Source organism: Scyliorhinus torazame, chromosome 15 (assembly GCF_047496885.1).
Source record: "Scyliorhinus torazame isolate Kashiwa2021f chromosome 15, sScyTor2.1, whole genome shotgun sequence".
Classification (NCBI taxonomy): domain Eukaryota; kingdom Metazoa; phylum Chordata; class Chondrichthyes; order Carcharhiniformes; family Scyliorhinidae; genus Scyliorhinus; species Scyliorhinus torazame.
Window position 1 is genome coordinate 22,457,131 of NC_092721.1, and position 21,780 is coordinate 22,478,910.

Below are 21,780 nucleotides of genomic sequence, written 5' to 3' on the forward strand. Positions count from 1 at the left end.
ACCAGTAAAACTACTTTGAGGAAGCAGGTGAGCACGAGAACAAGCTGGGAGCGATCAAGAGCAGAAGGAGAATGCTGCAATTGTTTTTCAGTATATTTTTGAAGTGTTTTGAATGTTTAAATGGAACGCAAATTCAACAATGAATTCAGGTATTACTTCACAGCTGGCAGGATAAGTCGCTCAATGAACCCAAGAGGGAGCTAGTGGAATTCTGAGGTGTTTATTATTCAGATTTGAAAAGCCCAACGCTAAAAAGTGACTACCGTACTTCTCAAAACTGACATGTTCCGTTATGTTGAATCGAAGGTAAAACAGAGATATAATGCTGTAATCCCCAAAGTGAGTTTAATTATTTGAAATCTGTAGTATTCGTAAATTAAGACAGCACCTTCCTCGTGACAAGGATCCTGATAATCGTTTTCACCTTAACTGTGCAGAGAGAGCCAAGCTAAGTAGATATTGGCAATGTGTCACAGGAGTGAAATCAGGTTGTGCCAGCCAGTTGGAACAATAAGCTTCATCAGAACAGGTAAGTTGGAAACCCATTCAAATTGGGATCTCGGATGAGACAATCAATCTCAAGCCATGGCAACTGCAGGTAGGTTCAGGGATGAGAACAAGCCAACGTTAGTCAAGCAGGGGCCAATGACAGTCTCTGGTGACACTGAAAAGCTAAGAGGGGCAGTCAGGTCAAATTTGTTTTGATAAAACGTAATGTTTTGGTGGCCACTTCCCCTGCAGGCCATGAAAGGACCACATGTTAGGCCACACTTGGTCTTGATGTGGTGCAGTAGGCTAGACGCAGGCTGCATTCAAGGCAGCCCAATCTTGAGAAGGAGGATTAAAACTGGAGTTTTTGTAAGGGCCTGAACTCCTGTCTCAGGCACAAACGGTGGATGCCTGAACTATACCCTTTACCAATATCGTGCAACGTACACATGCAACCCACCTGGCAAATCGGTGCTTAGATGCCAGTTTTGTATCTGTGAAACAGATGAAAGGTCAATGAATTATTCAACCCTTGTATTGCGCTCAGTATTTAATGGGTGACACGGTAGCACAGTGGTTAGCACTGTTGCTTCACAGCGCCAGGGTCCCAGGTTCGATTCCCAGCTTCCTGTGCGGAGTCTGCATGTTCTCCCCGTGTCTGCGCAGGTTTCCTCCGGGCGCTCCGGTTTCCTCCCACAAGTCCCGAAAGACGTGCTTGTTAGGTGAATTGGACATTCTGAATTCTCCCTCTGTGTACCTGAACAGGTGCTGGTGTGTGGCGACTAGGGGGTTTTCACAGTTACTTCATTGCAGTGTTAATGTAAGCTGACTTGTGACAATAATAAAGATTATTATTATATTTCGGTAGACATGAAAAATGTAGTGGAATCTGACTGGAAATCTGAGATTTAAGGCCAAGTAACAAGACTTTGTGGAATGAAAGTAAAATAGAGTGTATCAGGAACAGCAAAAGCTGGTAATTAAGATGACAGGCCGAAGTCCCCTTGCAGGTTTGAAGATCCTCCGAGCCCATGGAGGGGACTTTTGCCTGACTCGGCCCGACCTGGCTGCACTCCTAATGACCCGACCCGACCTGGAAGCTGATGAGGCCCAAACCGGAAGTGCGGCCCCGACCTCGATTTGGACCGGATACGGACCTCGGATTAATACTACACTCCTGTATGCTTCACCCGATGCCGGGGTGTATGTATTTATATTGTGTACCTTGCGTTGCCCTATTGTGTATTTTCTTTTTCTTTTATTTTATTTTTCATGTACTAAATGATCTGTTTGAGCTGCTCGCAGAAAAATATTTTTCACTGTACCTTGGTACACGTGACAATAAACAAATCCAATCCAATCCAAGTTGGCCTCAGAAGCCCAGGAAGTATTGGATTAAGTACTATTATTCTGCAATCGCTGAAACAGGGTTAATCTTTTTACTCCTATCAATTTCACCCCACCCGCCCCAAACTACATCAATCAAGAACAAAACATTCTATGCAATTTATTCAGGACTCTCATTAATAAAAAAAAAGTTAGACATCAGGGCAGTGACTGAATAAATCTACGGCGGGGTTGTCTGGTTCCCCAGCCGCGTGTATTTTGGTCACGCATCGTTTGCAAGCAGCAGTATTCTATCTTCCTGCCGCTTGTCAATGGAATTTCCCATTGTAACCACCCCTCGCTGTCATAATATGCACATGCACATCATGAGGTAAAAACAGGCAGTGACAGACACCCAGGTTAGCCAATCAATATACAGGACAGCACACAACCAATCACCAGACAGAACACCAGAGGGGGGCTTCCAACTATAAAACACACGAGGCATCAGCACTCCGCCTCTTTCCACTGGTGACAACTGTAGTGACAGTCAGGGTGTATATATCAGTCAGCACCTTCTACATGTGGATCAGAGCTAGCCTGGTCTCGTTAGTTAGAGTTAGTACACTTAGAGTAGTAGAGTGTCAACCCACAGCCAGCTGTGTGCATTGTTACAGAAGTTCAATAAATCGTATTGAACCAACGCTTATGTTTGGTGTATGCTTTACAGTTCATCTGCATCCTGTTGCAGTCCGTGTTACCACGGGGTGAATAACACGACACTTGCCACCCAGAAACACACGAGCAGAAGTGTGCTGCCAGCGGGAAAAGTGAATCGCAACAACTGGAGAACTGCAGCCAGTATTTTTTTTAAACTTCAGACTTCGATTCTCATGATAAACTGTGTGATGTAGATGAAGTGATCGCTCTTCCCAAGGTTAATTTTAATTTAATTCCTGAGGTACCAGAATTATGAAAGAACCGTTTCCGCAACATGCCATTGGAGTTCAAAGTCCCTGGGTGGAATCTTCCAAAACAATGTCAGGGAGTGTTGGGTTCAGACTGATACCTGGCCTGGACCTCTCCAGCTGCACAGCCAAGTTTCATCTGCCGATTCTCTGGTACTCACTGCAGAGAAAATCTGGGGCAATGGTTTGTGCCATCACTCAGGAGGGGCCTGACAGAGCTGGCAAGGCCGGTTCCACAGAGATCGGGGCGCCATCTTTAAAAGGCCCCTGATCTGCACATAAATAACCCTCCCCCCCCCCCCCCCCCCAAACACGGAGGACTCTCAGGTTGGCACTACAAGGAGTAGAGCCAATCATGTCCCTCACCACTCCAGGGCTGTTCTTGTTATTGTACCTGGAACTTTTTACTATCTTCAAATCATGGAAATACTCATGGTTGCCATACGTATTGGTTCATTTTGTTCTATGAGTTGTGAGGGAAGTATTGACTTAAACATCAATGCACCAAGTAAATGAGCTAAATTAAAATAAACAGCTCAATATTGCAATGATTGCATTTAGAATTATTCAATTATTCAATTAACTGGATCAAATTTTATCATTGCTCCTTAAATCTCTCTCTCTCTTTCATTTGTCCTGTAACATTACCACAGGACAAATAGATTGGACCTCTTTCTCCCCTACATACAATTAATTTTACTTTAGATCACAACAATTGAAGCAATTATTTAATATTGCTTCATTCCTTGATTTTAAATGGCGGGGAACCTAAGGAGCAAAATGATCGAGCAATAACCATGATTTTTGGAACAATAATGACAATGAGTATTCATTTGAATTTAACCAGGGAACATGCAAGAGAAGGCAGTTTTTGAAGTGTCCTTACTTGACCATTAGAACTTTGCGTGCCGACAGCACAGTATCATTATTGCTGTTTGTACAATTTAACTCAAGAGACATTAGAATCAGTGGCCTGCAGGTCACAGAGGTTGCAATCCAGTCACCTCTACAATGCTGTGGTTTTCAACCCCTACACCGAACTGGATGGATCGGTGCACTGGGGAGTGGGCTGAACTGGAATTGCGGCGCCAGTCACTACACTGTGCCCAGCTCCACTGCAAGGTAGGGTAGACTTTCTGGTCTTCCGGGATCAACATTCTTAATTCTCAACAATCGGTGTTAAATCCCTTTTGCCAAAGTTCCAGCCATTAACCCAATTCCTCAATCAGAATTTTCATTGGAGCAGAAAGCACCAGTAGGTATCAATGGTGGCTCAGTGTTTGGCACTGGGCCGTTTGTGTCAGAAAATCATGGGTTCAAACCCCTCTTCCGAGACCTGAGCATATAATCCAGCCTGAGGGAGCACCACACTGTCAGCGATAGAATCATTGTGGATGAGACTTTAAAATGGACAGCTGCCGTCTCAGTCGGACATAAAAGATCCCATAATATTATTTACAAGAACAGCAGTGAAGATCTCCCTGGTTTTCTGGCTAATATTCATCTCTCAGCAAACATCAATAAGATCGATTATCTGGTTATCAAATGGCTATTTGTGAACGTTTGCTCTGCTACGTAGCAACAGTGAGTATGAGCGAAATCTAACGGCTGTATCGCGCCCGAACTGGGGCATACCGTGGCCGGTAAATCCCGCAACAGATGTGATTTACGCAGACCGCCATGCCTCAGGGGATCTAGAAGGGTCTCGCGTGACATCGCAATTTGGCAAATTTGCATATTAAAGTCAGCACCCCTGGCAGTGCCACATGTATGCTAGCCTGGCACTGCCATCATGCCAGGTGACACTGCCAGGCTGGCAGGGGACTACCAGGGTGCCAGGCTGACAGTTCCAAGGTGGCATTTTGCCCATGCCGTGGATTAGGCTCAGGGGTGACTTGCCCTTATTGGGTAGGGTGTGGGGGGGGCTAGATGACCCCCTAATAAGGGGTTATATTGGGGAGTCTCGGGATTGTTCCCCACTAAGGCCCCAAAATAAAACAGAGTCCCGTTAGATAGCGGGTTCTTTCTCTGGGCTGCCGGTGACAGGAAACACCCGACTAAATGCACTGGACATGGGACTCTGTTTCATTTCCATTAAATCGCACCCTATACTTCAGAACCCGTAATTGTTTGTCCAGCACTTTGTGACGTCCTGTGGTTGTGAAAGGTCAGGGTCGGGGTGGTGGTGGGGGGGATTAGCTCAGTTGGTTGGACAGCTGGTTCATGGTGTGGAGTGTCGCCAGCAGCGCAGCTTCAACTCCCGTGCTGGCTGAGGTTGTCCATGAAAGTTCCACCTTCTCAACATTGCCCCTCACTGGAGGTGTTTTGACCCTCAGGTTAAAACACCACCTGTTAACTCTCTCTCTCTCAAAAAGGAGCGAGCAGCCTCTTGAGCTGCGCTTGTCCAGTCAAGTGGAGAGTATTCCATTACACCCCTGACTTGTGCCTTCTAGATGGTGGGCAGGCTTTGGGCAGTCAGGAGCAGACGTGTTGCGCTTATTAACTGATATAATTCCATTGTGGAATTTGATGGACAGTACAATGGAACAATTGCAGATCCAGTGTGCACTGGAACATCCAACCATGCTGTTGAACCACTTCTTCCAATGCACTCCTGGCTAACTTACTCATTCCAACCCCCAGACGTTGGAGGTCATTTAAAACTTCACTAACTGGACGCCCACCCGAGTCTGGTCCCATTCCACCCACCTCCCCTGTGCTCACTGACCTGCATGCCCTGCTGGTCAAGCAACACCTCGATTTTAAAATTCTCAGTTCTTGTTTTCGAATTCCTCCATGGCCTGACCCTTCCATATCTCTAATCTCCTTCAGTCCTACGGCACTCAGATATCTGCACTCATTCAATTCTTGTGTATTCTCCCGAATCTAATCGCTTCACCAGTCGGGGCTGTGTCTTCAGCGGCCTATACCATAAACTCTGGATTTCCATCCCTAAATTGCTTTAACTCTTTACTACTCTTTCCTCCTTTAAGACCGACCTCTTTGATCCAATGTCCTTATGTACCTCAATGTCTAATTTTGCTTTTGGATGGCCCTATCAAACACCTCAAGGTGTTTATGTAGTTAATGTTATTGGTAACTAGTTAGTCTGAATAACTGCAGTTTGGATAAATGTCCCCGCAACATCTAATGGATAAATAAGGAGTCATGCAATGGGAACAGTTCACCTTTCAAACAATTGCAGATGGGCAGAGGAGTTACTGATCACGTTAAAAACATAGGAACATACTTCCCTCACTGCCATTTTCACACATAAATCAGTTTATTTTCTGGTCTCCAGTGTTTCCTAATGCACTCCCTGTGGGAGTGGAGGCTTTCCCAGGCCTGTGAAATGATGTGCGAGTGCTTGGTAAGCACGGCTGACCTCAAGGGCAGCTGAACACTCAGGTTCTCATGGTCAGGGGTAGAGCCTTGGTCAAGAGTAAGTAAATGAATGGCAGGCAGAGGCAAGCTTGGTGCGACTGCCTCATACAGTTGTCCATTCTAGGAGAGGAGAACAAAAGAACAGATCGACTCTACACTGAGAAACAGGTACCCCCCATCTCACTGATTTTTTAAAAATATATATTTTATTACAAATATAAATCAAAACAGGTTACAGCAAATAAACACCCCGGAAAAGATACTTCCCAGTAATCAACTATACAGTCTGTACAGACATTTTCCCTTTTTCACCCCCCCCCCCCTTGCAACGAACAGCTCCTCGAACACGGCAACAAACATCCCCCACCTTTTCTCAAATCCTCTGCAGCGCCCCTTAACTCATAGAACATAGAACATACAGTGCAGAAGGAGGACATTTGGCCCATCGAGTCTGCACCGACCCACTTAAGCCCTCACTTCCACCCTATCCCCGTAATCCAATAACCCCTCCCAACCTTTTTCTTTTGGACACTAGGGACAACTTAGCATAGCCAGTGCGCCTAACCTGCACGTCTTTGGACTGTAGGAGGAAACCGGAGCACCCAGAGGAAACCCACGCAGACACGGGGAGAACGTATAGATTCCACACAGACAGTGACCCAGCAGGGAATCAAACCTGGGACCCTGGCGTTAACCACTATGCTACCGTGCTGCCCTACAACGTAACGGATAAATGGAAATTCAATACGTCAAGGCCTAAAACTCTCTGTTCCTCCAATTCTCTCTCCTCCTTTAAGACACTCATTGAAACCCCACTCTTTCACCGGCCCCAATATCACTTTCTTGCACAGTATTAAATTTTAATTGATAAATAACTCTTGTGAAGCAGACTAGGACATTTGATGATGTTAAAATTGCAACAACAAGAAAATGCAAATTATTATTGCTGTTGACGGTTGAAATTGTCAAAAACTGTCGAACCAGAGGAAAGGGATTTCAACTTTGTTGCAGGAATACGCACAGGTTGTTCAGATTGATATGGTTAGGCTGGCAAGAGAGATAGTAGAGAAATTTCAGGAGACAACCAAAGATATATATGGGTGTAGGCAGTTGAAACATATCAGATTTGCTGTGTTCCAAATAACAGGCAATGAAATTCATGATTTCATCAATTTGCAACATAAGTTTAAATGGAAATGAAAGAGAGGATGAGAGAAAGAAGGAGAGGGAGAGGGAAGGAGCGGGGGAAGGCGGCACAGTAGCACAGTGGTTAGCACTGTTGCTTCACAGCTCCAGGGTCCCACGTTCGATTCATACTTTATCTTCTCCAACCACAGGAAGTCGTACAGGTCACCCAACCAAGCCGCTACACCCGGTGGCTATGACGACTGCTACTCCAGTAAAATTTGCCGCCGTCCAATCAGAGAGGCGAAGGCCACAACATTGGCCTTCCTCCTCTCCATGAGCTCCGGCTTCTCTGAAGCCCCAAATGTCGCCACCAAAGGTCCGGGTCCACCTCCTCCTCCACTATCCCCACCCCACCTGATACCTCACTGATACCTGCAAGTGAATAGCTGTTTTCAAAAAAGCCTTTGAAAACATTCTTTTCATGCAGCACTTCCATATTATAAGAAGCATGTGATTGCACTAGAGAGGGTGCAGAGAAGATTCACTAAGATTTTGCTTGGGCTGGTACGTTTCAGCTATGAAGAGAGGCTAGTTAGACTGGTGTTGTTCCACTGATCGTGGTGTACAAAGTTATGAGGGGCACAGATAGGCAATAACTTCCTCTTAGTAGAGGGGTCAATAATCAGGCGTCATAGATTTAAGGTAACGAGAAGATTCAGAAGGGATTTGAGGAAAATCCTTTTCACTCAGAGGGTGATGGGAATCTGGAACTCACTGCCTGAAAGGCTGGTAGAGGCGGGAACCCTCACAACATTTTAGAAGCATTTAGATGAGCTCTTGAAATCATAGAATCCTAAAATCCCTACAGTGCAGAAGGAGGCCATTCGGCCCATCGAGTCTGCACTGGCCCTTGGAAAGAGCACCTTACTTAAGCCCAGGCCTCCACCCTATCCCTGTAACCCAGTAACCCCACCTAACCTTTTGGACACTAAGGGGCAATTTAGCATGGGCAATCCACCTAACCTGCACATCTTTGGACTGCGGGAGGAAACCGGAGCACCCGGAGGAAACCCACGCAGACACGGGGAAAAAGTGCAAACTCCACACAGACAGTCACACGAGGCCGGAATTGAACCCGCGACCCCGGAGCAGTGAGGCAGCAGTGCTAACCACTGTGCCGCCATGGTATACAAGGCTACATACTAAGTGCTGGAAAATGGGATTAGAATAGATACTTGCTTGATGGCCAGCACAGAAACGATGGGCCGATGGGCCTCGTTTTATGCTGTAAAACTCTATGGCATTGACAAGAAAGAACGCAAGGAAGGGCACGCGGGCCATCTCATCCATTTATCAAGGCGAAAGAGAGAGAAATCTGCTGAAAATTTGAGCCAAAGCAGAAAGCCTACTGACTCCCAACCCCCAATCTCAACATTGAATGAGTTCCGGAACAAGTCTAAGGTTTTCACCTCCAAAGGTCTTCGTGGACAAACATTCCAAGTGCTGCTATTTACACAAGGATAATGTTTTTCTTTCATTAGTCATAAATTCACACCTCGCCATTTGAAACTTAAAATCCAATTTAACCATTTGCCTTGAGGCCGCGCTCAACATTTCATCTTCTTCGTAAATATTATTTTTGTAAAAATGTTCAAATACTTGCAAACATCACAGCCAAACAAGGAGAAAGATCAGGGACAGCACATAATAGGAGGCTTTACAAACTTCCCCAACAAGTTCCCGTCACGGATACAAGACCCGTCTGCATCAAAACAGGATATTTAACAACCGTGAGAGCCTCAGAGCTAGGGGGGAATTACGTTCCATTGATACCCGACAGCGCCATCCAGCCCCTATCGTGGCCCTGGACAAAGAGACATCCAAGTAAAACTCAGACCTCAAGCCTTGCACCCTGGGTCACCCATGAAGAATCACGAAAGAGCAAGGGGTGAGAAATAAAGACCCGAGTTGTCACACTCCACACATTGGGTAAAACAACCAAAGAGGGAGACCCATATCAGGAGAAAAGACTAACTCGACCCAAAGGAAGAATCAGGTTTAGCACAGGGCTAAATAGCTGGCTTTTAAAGCAGACCAAGGCAGGCCAGCAGCGCGGGTTCAATTCCCGTACCAGCCTCCCCGAACAGGCGCCGGAATGTGGCGACGAGGGTTTTTTCCACAGTAACTTAATTTGAAGCCTACTTGTGACAATAAGCAATTGTCATTTCATTTTCATTTTCATCAGGATAACATGCAGACTGCCTGGGCCCAGAATGGATTCCAGCACGGCTGCTCAAAAACAAAATTAAAAGAAGAAAAAAAAATAACCCAAAACTGATTAGCTCTAATTGGAGGGGTCTTCCTGGATCATAGCGAGGACAAACTAACCCTTCCAACCCTGACCTTTCACCCTTTACCCTGTCCCTGCTCACCTCCCTCTTATACAATTAAGATAAAAACTGTGCACAAATCCCAAATTCAACACTCATGATAGGAACGTGTTAAATTAGGATAACCAACGTTACAGGCCCTCTCACCCAAATTATACACTTCCCTGTAAAAAGGAAACAATTAGAGGCAGCACAGTGGCTAGCACAGATGCCTCACATCGCTGAGGCCCCAGGCTTGATCCCGGCCCCGGGTCACGCTCCGTACGGATTTGCACATTCTACCCGAGTCTGCGTGGGCCTCACCCCCACAACCCAAAGATGTGCAGGGTGGGTGGATTGGCCACGCTAAATTGCCCCTTAATTTAAAAGGAAAAAATTGACAACATCAAACCGACGGTAACATGATCACTAGGGAGCAAAGTCCAGGATAATAACTGAGATGCAGAGCAGTCCTCAGGATAAGGACTTCTTCACTGGCGCATGAAGAAAGCATAAATCAAGGATGAGGCAGGATCAGGATCAGTGAGCTCTCCTCAGGTTCTCTGATGGATTCCAACGATCGAAGCACGAGAATCCGGGGAGTCACCAACGTAGGCTTCGCCCGGGGGGGGAGGGGGACTCGATCGGCTTGGTCACCTCCAACTCCTCACAACCAACAGCCAGATCAGAACAACACAGGACCAGTGGTCGGATCGCCAAATCGACCCCAGGACTCAAAGAGAAGATGAAATATGCTCCATTGAATGCAGGCGGGCTCCCAACAGGGGCAGTGCTCTCTCCACTGCAAGAACCTCCTCAATCGCCTCCATCACCTCATTAAAAACACTCCACAGCTCTTGGAATTGGGCCCTGACGACCTGCGCCGCAGAGTCGAGACTTTTAGCAAAACAATATCTTTGTTGGCAGCCTTCATCCGTCGATGCACACCGCACCATCAGGGTGGGGGCCCGGTCGAAAGCAACCGTCCTACTAAAGGCAGGACACCACCCCGACTCCTTCCAGCCGCCATGAACAAGCGAGGATTTAAACATTCTGTCTCGGCTTGATCATCAGAAATACCAGCCAACAATTCCCGGGACGCAGTCAAACCATGTACACCAAGAAAAGACAAAAAAGAAATATGCACAAGGCTGAAAAGACGGATTAGAAGATGAGCAGAGTCGGAGCTCACGAATTCCCAGCCCCTCCCCTTCAGAATGTTTAATAGATGCCCAACCTTCTTCAAATAAATTTGAATGAAGATGTGTACTGCATATTTGTATTGTGTGATATTCATCCAGCATGAAGTACAGTATATACCATGACTGGCTTCAATTATTTGAAAAGCAAACCGGAAGCCTGCTGGAGATTAAGGAGCAGAACACTGTGGGTTGGAAGGCCACAGATTTGATTCACCGCTGTACTGAGCTCCCGACCTCAGATGTATCACTGAGGAGGTGTTGAGTGGAGCCTAAGAACCTCTCCTCAGAGAAAAGGGAACATTAGAGGGAACACGTAGCTCCAAGGAGCATCCTGATAGTCAGATTAAGCACACCGCACGTGAAAACCCCGGTCAGCTCTTCCTTCTATAAACTGGAGGTCATTCAAAACTTCTCTGCCTGGACACTCACTCCCGCCAAGTCCCATTCATCTATCTCCCCTTTCTCACTGACCTACATTCCCTGTCGGTCAAGCAATTCCTTGATTTTAGAATTCTCATTTCTGGTTTTCAAATCCCTCCGTGGCCTGACCCGGCCATATCTCTAATCTCCTTCAGTGCTACAACACCCGGTGAAATCTGCACTATCTAATCCTGGCCCCTTGAGTATTGCCGATTCTAATTGCTTCACCAGCGGTGTCAGCGCCTTCAGATGCGTAGATCCTAAGCTCCGGAATTTCCTCTCAAGCACAGGACAGAGAAGGGAGACAGAGAATACCAAAAGTGGATTAAAAATGAAAAGGACAACTTGGTGGGAAAAATGAAGAATGCTGAACAAATAAGTGGACCAACTTCACCAGCCGCAGCTTTGACAAAGGGTCATCCAGACTCGAAACGTTAGCTCTCTTCTCTCTCCACAGATGCTGTCAGACCTGCTGAGATGGTCCAGCATTTTCTCGTTTTGTTTCAGATTCCAACATCCACAGTAATTTGCTTTTATCTATAGCAGCAGAATTAATAGTGGGATCAAAATGATACAAGATAGAAGTTTCATCGCAAATGCCCTGGGGTGCAACTGTGTGCAGGCAGGCGTGATTATTCAGTATCTTGCTCATGTGGTCATTTTTTTAATTGGCATTTTGGGACAATTATGTCAGCGGTGTTATGTTATGAAGAGCATCGCAATCATGTTCAGTACCATCGTCATCCAAGATGCGCATCATTTCCCTTTTTTTAAATAACCCACCCTCCGTAATTTCCGACAAATGTCACACGGATCATTCCCCTCACTAATCCCAAAGCATTCCTCAGCAGCCTGACTCCCAATAAGATGCTCTCGGCTCACAGCAGCAGACGGTTCTGTTGCATCTGGATCAGTATCAGACCGCTTGCTGCATTTAGCTACTCCGCTATCAAGGGAGCCCAGAAACTGATGTCTGCCCTTCAATGATCATTCACAAAAAACAATGATGTGTGCCTCAGGGGACTCAGGATCGATTCTGGCCCCAAATTATAAACTTCAGGTGACTACCAGATTTATCAGTCACACAAAAATCAAGGTAGAGGTTAAAGAAAAATAAGTCGAGTGCGCGATTGCCCCCGTGATTGCGAACTGCCGTCTTCTTTTCAAACAGCAACCAGAGCTAAGGATACAGGACACTGAAAACTACTGTGAGATAGCCCTTGCCCCAGACCGCATGTTTAAAGGCGGGTCTTCCATATTTGCACACTTGTGTTTGTGCTTCACCCTTTCCTCCCTCTAGCCAAGTCTCAGCTGTGAATGTCAATCTATATCGCATGTGGCTGAGTATTATACCTGGGTTCCGTTAATAAATAATGACTACTGTATCTGGATGTGGCGTGCTTTCCTCAATTGTGTATGGACAGTTATTGATTTCACCGTATAAAATATTGCTGCACTACCTAAATTGCCATTACACCAAAATGTTATAAATCAAACATACAGTAAGCTGAGGTATGAGGCTCTCAGTGTTATGTGCCTGAAACTTTGTCTCAAATAAAGTATCGTATCTCGAGGGCAATTATGGAGGGTCACAAATGTTGGTCTTTACAGCAACCTTCACATCCCATGAAAGAATTTTTGAAAATATGTCAAAGGATTTATTTTTAAAGTGAATGTCACAACACCTTTCAGCTGGAAACCTGGATACTGCAGATCCTGGAAATATGAAATTGTTATAACCTGCCTACTTACCATTGGCTGGGGACTAATGACAATCCCACAATCCTGTGGGAGTATGAGCTTCCCCAATGAGGGGGGCGGAGAAACCATTAGTAAACTCCAAGTATAAATAAAGCTGGCCAGTTTGGAACCAGCAGGAAGGAGTGTGCAGCAAGGGAAGTTACTGCTGCTGTTACATATATATGTTATTGTAAATAAATGTTATTACTTTGTATCCTTAAACTCGTGCTGGATTCTTCGTGGCCCTCACAAAAGAAATGCTGGAAATGCTCAGTGGGTATTTATCTACCAGGCAGAGACTGTTACTCGGGGACACAGTTTAATAACTTAAACTCCTTTGAAGGCAGAGTCGAGATGTTTTTTCTCTCAGAGGGTCGTTAATCTGTGGATTAACAGCAGTGGTGATTGGGGGCGAGATTCTCTGGCCGAGTTGCGTCAAGCGAGAGCACAACGCAGCTGTGGAATCTTCAAGAGGGGCCTCCAGCACGCCTCCCGACAGGCTCCACGCCTTGCAGGATTCTCCAAAGTCCCATGAGACATCGGAGTCGGAACTCGGCCCCAATTGGGCGTGACCAAATTCCGCTTCCGGAGGTAGGTCTTAAATCTACGTACGACCTACTCACCCGAGATCCACCGGCCTTCATTGATTCACTGCCTCCACAGGGAGGAACCGATAGATCAGTGCTGGTCCACACAACAATGGCACCCGGGGGGTCTCCCGGGCCATCGGAGACCCCTAGATGGTCAGACTAAGTGCAGGGTGGCTCCCTGGCCCTTCCCCTGGAACGTGGCTCTCTTGGCACTGCCCAGATGGCATCTTGGCACTGTCACCCTGGGATTGCCAAGGAGGCTAGATGGCACTGCCAAGCTGGCAGGAGCACTGCCTGGGTGCCTGGTTGCCCGAGTGCCAAGGGTCAGGGGGCAAGGGGGGGCCATGCCTATGAAATGATGGGAGGGGGGGGGGTTGAAGGGTGGGGATGTGCAGGGCAGATAGGTAGGGGCCTCTGGGTGATTGGGGGGGGGGGGTGAGGTTCCTAGAAGGGAGGGAGTGCTGTAAAGGGGCCTGAAGAAGGGAGACCCCCAGGGACCCCATAGCGGGGTGTCCTCACTTGGGGAGGTGTGGGGTAGTGTCTATGTGTGTGCGTGGTGACAATGCCCATGGATGGGGGAAGGATCACGTAGAGATCGGTGCACCCTTTTAAAATGGAGGCCCAATCTCGGAGTTCAGCTCCCCAGTGCTAAAAAAATTTGTGTGGCCTAAACCAGTGAGAAACTCCCCAAAAAAGTGACTAAGTGTCATTGAATAGCGGTGGGGAACTCCCCGAAAACCCGCCATAAATTAACTTGGGGCTGGATTCTTCCACCCCACCTGCTGCAAGAACGCCATGGGCGAGAAGTGGATAATGGAAAAGTCCATTGACCTCGGGTGGGATTCTCCAGTCGCTGGGCGGGCGTGGCCGGAGATCCCGCCCTTAGAAATCTTGGGGGAGAATCGTGTCCTGGGTCATTGAATTTATTCAAGGCAGAGCTAGACATATTTTGATAGACAAGGAAGTCAAGGGTCAAGGGGAGGTGGAGGGACGTGGTACACAGGAAGCTGGAGTTGAGACTACAACCAGATAAGTCATGATCTTATTGAATGGTGGAGCCAGCTCAAAGGGCTGAAGCCTACTCCTGCTCCTACGTCTTACGTTCCTACGTCAGGTAGTATTTGTGGAGACAGAGCAGAATCACCATTTCAGGTTGAGGACCTAACGTTTTGCTGAAAGCACAGGGCTAAATCGCTGGCTTTGAAAGCAGACCAAGGCAAGCCAGCAGCACGGTTCGATTCCCGTAACAGCCTCCCTGAACAGGCGCCGGAATGTGGCGACTAGGGGCTTTTCACAGTAACTTCATCTGAAGCCTACTTCTGACAATAAGTGATTTTTATTTCCTTTCATTTCGAAGGTCATCAACATGAAATATTAACATCTTTCAATTCTCACTATTTGGGATTTTTTTTAATATGCATATAAGATGTGTCAAATACATTGGCGTGGACATGTACTGTGATTAGAATGAATGCATTTCATCCATTGGACTGGGGTCCCATCACTACTAATCTGTTACCAGAAACACTAAATGGTCTTGATCAATGTTAATTCCAAACCTTTCACCATTTCCTCCCAATAACACTGAATTCCAGATGTAGTCAGCAGGACCATGGATCCTTCACACACACATAAGAACTCCTGCAGACCACAAATATTGGTGAGGCCTTTCAACATAAAAATGATAAATGTGCTGAGATATTCAAAGAGACGCGGATACGCAAGCAAACTAAGTGAACGCTGATTTAAGACATCCAAGTACAGAAAGCTTTTTCCTTGCTCCTCGCCCAGTACTAATGGAATCCAATTTCAAATCTAGACTGAAAACATAATGGAATTCCATTTTGACATGTTGCTGCTACTGATGGATCCTAACTTTAGATACAAAATGAGTCACCAGTTAATAGAGCTAAAAGAGGAGCCACACTGCGCTGCCTTTGCCTTTACATTATTAGTGTTACTTGACCTATCAAAGGGGACAAAGAGATCACAGCTGCCTATCCTAATGGTTGACAGGGTAGGAAGGAGATTTTGGAAAACTACTGTCATTTGACAAAAAAGCTTAGCGATTGCAGGCATCACCTCTCTCAAACTGGGTGGCACAGTAGCACAGTGGTTAGTAGCACAGCGCCAGGGTCCCAGGTTCGATTCCCGGCTTGGGCCACTGTCTGTGTGGAGTCTGAACGTTCTCCCTGTGTCAGCGTGGTTTTCCTCCGGGTGCTCCGGTTTCCTCCCCTAAATCCTGAAAGACGTGATTGTTAGGTAATTTGGACATTCTGAATTCTCCCTCCGTGTACCCGAACAGGCGCCGGAGTGTGGCGACTAGGGGCTTTTCAAGTAACTTCATTGCGGTATTAATGTAAGCCTACTTGTGACAATAAAGATTATTATTATTAAAAACTGTTCCAGGGCAAAAGGATCACACCATTTCTCCCAAGCCCACCCAGTCTGAACTGAATGTCACACACTCAGTTATAGTATGCCCATTCATTTTGATGCTTACTTACAATGAAGACATAGCCCCGTTAGTCAATTATTATGCACCTACACAGTAAGCCAAATTTTCACTGTTCACCTGTTTGCGCATATTAAACAGCGGGCCTAAACCCCAAGTACTTTGGATAAGAGAATAATTTTATCCCGAGATATTTGGCGGAAATAATTTCAATGCAAGGATCAGCGAAGACGAGGAAAATCTCTTTACAAAATATCTGGTTTATTTCACTGAGACTTAAACCCACCATGAAATCTCACGAGACATTTGATCCTACTGCTTTTAATATGCAAAAACAATGTTAGATTGCAGCCTATCAAGATTCAGCCTCAATAAATCTTAACAGCATTTGCCAGAAGTAATTGGTAGATTAGTTTGCAGAAGTCAAACCAATTCAGACTTCTCCACCGTTAATTCACAAACATGCTGCATCTACACTTTTTATGCTCAATGTATGAAACTCCTTTGCTCATCTGACATAAAGTGACAGCATACTATCCAGGAAGAGAATCCGTTACAGTGTACAATTCTTCAAAGGGGCACAGGGTTTTATCCAGAAAAATAAGCTATTTGTTTGCTAATGTAATAATGGAGCATTTTGTCTCAAAACACACCAGTATTGTAAAAATACAACTGCAATCTACCAGACTGATCTGCCATCGTGCTTGCTCCCACTCGGGGGGGGGGGGGCCTTTAAGATGCAAACATGATTCTTCGCTGCTGTTTGTATTGACAACTTAGACAGCCAGTGCAACAGTCAAAATGTTGTTCTTTAATACCTAAGCTTTCTCAAGTATAAAGAGTTTCTCTTCAACTATTTAATATTGCCAACTTTTCGTCCCGTTATTATTCTATATAAACTGGTAAATATTTAATTACTCTTACATTTCAATTAAGAGTTACATTGAAACCATTGATTCGGTTACGTGCCCAACATTCAAAACAGGTTTCCAGCCAACATTTTTACATTGCGTCAACTCCAGATTGGCTGTCCTGGATAGCTCAGTTTGGACGACGGTTAAAATTATATTGGCAACTGGCTTCATTGTGATGGTTCCACTTGATTCATATGCACTTGGGCCCACGTCTAATGCTGTGCGGTCAACAACCATGACCCTGGTTTCACGCCCGCGGGCTCGGGCTCACTTAACCAATCACCTACCTGGTTTGGGTCGGTGGCTCTGAAAACGTGGCAGGCCATCTCGGACTCGGGGTTGTCAGGCTGGGTCCTGATCAGGTAGGCGAAGTAGGTAAGGTCATGGCTGTTGTGAATGAACCTGGTCACATGCTGCGCCTTGTGCTCAAAGATGAAGACTGAGGCGTTGCTGCTGGTGGCCTGAGGGACGCACCTGATGAGGGGGGGCACGAGGGTGAGCAGCACCTCCCGGGCTGCCATGGACGAACCGGCCTCTTGCTTCTCGCACCGCCTGCGGATCTCGGCCATGAGCCAGGGTAACATGGGCAGGGTGGTCCTGCGGTCAAGGGTGGAGCAGCCCATGTACCACAGGGTGAATCTCTTCTCCCCTTTGCTCTTCTCCTCCGGAGGGGCTGGGTTGTTGCCACCGTCCTCCTCCATTCTCACTTGACTGGCAAGCTCGAAGGGGTTGCTAAGATGCGGCTTATCTCTTCCTTATCCTGCCTTCAGCTGCTTAGTGACAGGTGGGAGGGTCTTGTCACAAATCGCCTCCCAGCTCCCTGGGCCATTTGCTCAGTGGAAACAATGCAGGCAAAAAAAGTTTGCTCACCGTCACAGCACACTAGCCAACTTCCAGGTGGTGTCCAGTCACTGGGCAATGTCCTGCGATGCACCTTCCTCGCACAGTGAGAGCATCCGGCAGCTTAAGTGATCAATATTTGCTATCTTTCCAGCCCAGGCACTTTCCTGCATTATTGTTTCCGATTACACAGCCGTCCAGGAACGTAATGATTTGACCTCCGCACAAAGAATGAAACCTCGGCCAAGGATCACTGTCCTGGTGTCCTCTAAAAGGGGGTTGGAATTAGGGCGAGAATTAAAGCAGAGAGGCTGGGGCTAGGGGCCAAGTCCTGCTTACAGCCCTTTCACTGCATCTTTAAGCAGACGATGCCTGCGATCCTTTTGTGTGTGTGAGTGTGTAAAGCCTCACTCACACAGCAGCCAGGAATACAACTCTCTCCAGCTGGCAGTCAGCCCATCCCTGTGTCTCAGGGCTGGTGGGGAGAGAGGGTCCCCTGCACACACGCACTGGGAGACCTGGTGCTGGTACCTTTCCCCCCGCTGTGGCTCCAGTTGCTCCCCCTGCTTCTCTTCCAGTTCCTCTTCCCGCTCCAGCTCCTCCAGCCGCAAGAGTCTGGGCTACAGCCTGGGACTTGTTCCCCTTTGCGTCCCGAGGCTGCCTCGGCCTCAGCTTGTGAAAAAGGGGGAGGAGGGAGAGGAAAAGGGCTTTTGGTTCACGTTGACTGCAGAGTGATTTGACTGGCCGCGTGAGAAAGGGAGGGGAGGGACAAGGAGGGAAAGTGACAACATGTACACAGAGGGGAAAGACAGGTAGATTCCCCAGCAGTGTGACTGCACTCATTCTACACCAACATTTCACTGGGAGAGGGGGGGGGGGGGAAGCTAGCAAAGCTTAAATAAGGAGTCAGTGAGTAATTGGCACCAACATCAGAAGGAGTAGCCACTCACGTTAAAACAGGCTCCACTGCATTCAGCACACACCAGCCCTTAACCAGGCAACACCACTGAAAAGAGCGAAGCTCCAAGCACAAATTAAATATTGAGAAGTCCAAAGGGTAAATGACATACTGTGAAAGTGCTGTGACAGCGCAGCCTAGCATAGGTGGACAGGGAAACAGGGAGGTCAATAATCTTTCAACAGGACAGATGAGAAGCCATCCACCTGCAATTTTAAGTTTGTCTCGCCTTCCACAGGCGTACATATCGCACTTTTCACAGCCGCCAGAGGTCTCAAAGCACTTTGCTGCCAACTGAGTACTTTGCTCAAATGTAGTCGCTGTTACAATGTATAATAATAATCTTTATTGGTGTCGCAAGTCGGCTGACGTTAACACTGCAGTGAAGTTACTGTGATAATCCCCTAGTCGCCACATTCCGGCGCCTGTTCGGGTACACGGAGGGAGAATTCGGAATGTCCCATTCACGCCCAACAAGCACATCTTTCGGGACATTGTGGGAGGAAACCCACACAGATACGGGGAGAGCGTGCAGACTCCTCACAGACAGTGACCCAAGCCGCGAATCGAACCCGAATCTCTGCCGCTGTGAAGCAACGGTGCTAACCACTGTGCTACCGTGGCGCTCTGAATGTATGCAACACGGTGACCAAATTGTGCACAGCAAGCTCCCACAGCCAGCAATGCCAGAAAGACCGGATATTCTGGGGCCGGTTTGTGTGATATAAACAGAAGCAGAAATGGGCCATTATTTCCCTCCTGGAGCCTGCTCTGCTGTTAATTGAGAGATAAATGTTGACCACGGATAACTCTCCCTGCCCTTCATCAAAATCATGCTGCGATATTTCACATCCACCTGAGTATGCAGAGGGGGCTTTAATGGCTTTAATGGCTCCTCCAAATGACAGCATCTCCAGCAGCTGTATTCTCTCAGCATCACACTGAAGTGGTAACCTCCATTTTTGTGCTCAAACCGCCAAGGTGGTACTTGAATCAAAAATTGGCTTTGTGGCAAAGGGTGTTAGTCGAAGGTTGTTTTTGTGACTGAAGTCTGCGTCCAGCGGTGTTCCGCAGGGATCGGTGCTGGGTCCCTTGCTGTTTGTAGTGTACATGAATGATCTGGATATGAATGTAGGAGGCATGATCGGTACGTTTGCAGATGACACGGAAATTGGTGATGTGTAAATAATGAGGACGAAAGGTTACAGGACAATATAGATGGGCTGGTTACATGGGCAGGGCAGTGGCAAATGGAATTTAGCCCTGAAAACTCTGAGGTGATGCATTTTGGGAGGACAGTGAATGGTAGCACCCTGGGAAATACAGACAATCAGAGTGACCTTGATATGCATGTCCATAGATCTCTGAAGGCAGCAGGGCAAGTGGCTATGGGATACTTGCCTTGATTAACTGATGGGTTAGGGTTAGGGTTAGGATTTATTAACTGCGGCCTAGAATCTAAGAGCAGGGAGGTTATGGTGGTTCTGTATAAAACGCTGGTTAGGCCACAGTTTCTGTACTGTGAACTGCAGTTCTGGTTACCACATTATAGAAGGGTGCCCACTAAAGATGGTGCAGAGGAGATTTATCAGGATGTTGCCTGGCTGGAGCTTTTCAGCTATCAGGAGACATTGGATAGCCTGGCGTCGTTTTCCTCGGAGCGGAGGTGGTGGAATGGGGCCCTGATTGAGGTGTATAAAATGATGAGGGGCATGGATATGGTGGGTGGAACGTCACTTTTCCCCTTAGTGGAGGCATCAACAACCAGGAGGCACAGACTTACAGTAAGGGGAAGGAGGTTTATAGGAGACGTGAGGAATCGCCCAGAGGGCGATGGGAATCTGGAACTCGCTGCCTGAAAGGGTGTTAGAGGCGGGAACCCTCACAACATTTAAGAGATATTTAGATGAGCACTTCAAATGCTATAGCATCCAAGGTTATGGCCGAGTGCTGGAAAATGGGAATAGAGTAAATAGGTGCTTGATGGCCTTGGCACGCTCAACCCGTTGACACGACAAAGTTGTTAAATCTCATGAGAGGCCTCTGGATCCCTCATTGGGCGGGATCCAGGGTGCCAGGCTAGCAGTGCCAAGCTGCCCAGATGGCATTGGAGGTGCCTGGGTGGTCAGACTCTGAGAAGGGTGGTACCCTGCCACTCCCATTACCACCTGGGCAGCTTGGCACTGCCAGCCTGGCACCCTAGCACCACCAAGGTGCCTCTGTGCCACGGTGCATGTGCCAAGTTCAGGTACAGGAGTGCCCTGCCCTTAGAAGGTTGGGGAGGGGGGGGGGGGTCTGGAGGCTGCGGTGGGGGTTGAGACACATTTTAAAATGGCGTCCCGATCTCTTCCTGGTCAGCTGATCTGTGCAGCATTTTCTGTTTTTATTTCAGACTTTCCGCAGCATTATGCTCGAGCTATTTCTCGACCGTCTTTCACCACCTCAGGATTTTACAGAACGCCTTACAACCAATGGAATGTTTTCAAAGTGCAGTCACTGTTGCAGTTTGGCAGCCAATCTGCACACAGCCAGGTCGCACATAGTGGTTGCATTACTGGTTTAATAATTCAGAGGCCTAATCCAATGATCTGGATATATAAATTCAAACCCACTGGCCCTGCTGAATAACATAAATTCAATTACTAAATAAATCTGGAATAAAAAAACCTTGTATGAGTTCATTGTGACCATGTGACTAACAGATTGCTGTAAAAACCTATCAGGTTCACTAATGTTCTTTCGGGAAGAAAATCTGCTCCCTTCACCCAGTTTGGCCTGTATATGATTCACAGCAATATGACTTTAATGGCTGTCTGAAATGGCCCAACAAGCCCCTTTGTGATGGGCAATAAATGGGTGGTACCGTGGTTGGCACTGTTGCTTCATAGCTCCATGGACCCGGGTTCGATTCCCGGCTTGGGTCGCTGTCTGTGCGGAGTCTGCACATTCTCCCCATGTCTGCGTGGGATTCCTCCTGATGCTCCGGCTCTCTCCCAT

The 21,780-nt window shown here is 47.1% G+C and overlaps 1 protein-coding gene across 2 annotated transcripts in view; it reads right to left on the reverse strand.

Moving 5' to 3' along the window:
• tbc1d4 (TBC1 domain family, member 4) overlaps positions 1–18,596 on the reverse strand; it is a 311,885-nt gene extending 293,289 nt beyond the window's left edge. Inside the window, exon 1 of one of the 2 annotated variants that reach the window (XM_072476149.1) lies at positions 17,273–18,596. In XM_072476149.1, coding sequence (XP_072332250.1) covers positions 17,273–17,686 — 414 coding nt within the window. In that variant the 5' untranslated portion in view covers positions 17,687–18,596. The remainder of the gene's footprint in view (positions 1–17,272) is intronic. The other variant, XM_072476150.1, reaches the window with a different exon arrangement.
• Between the last annotated feature and the right edge of the window lie 3,184 nt (positions 18,597–21,780).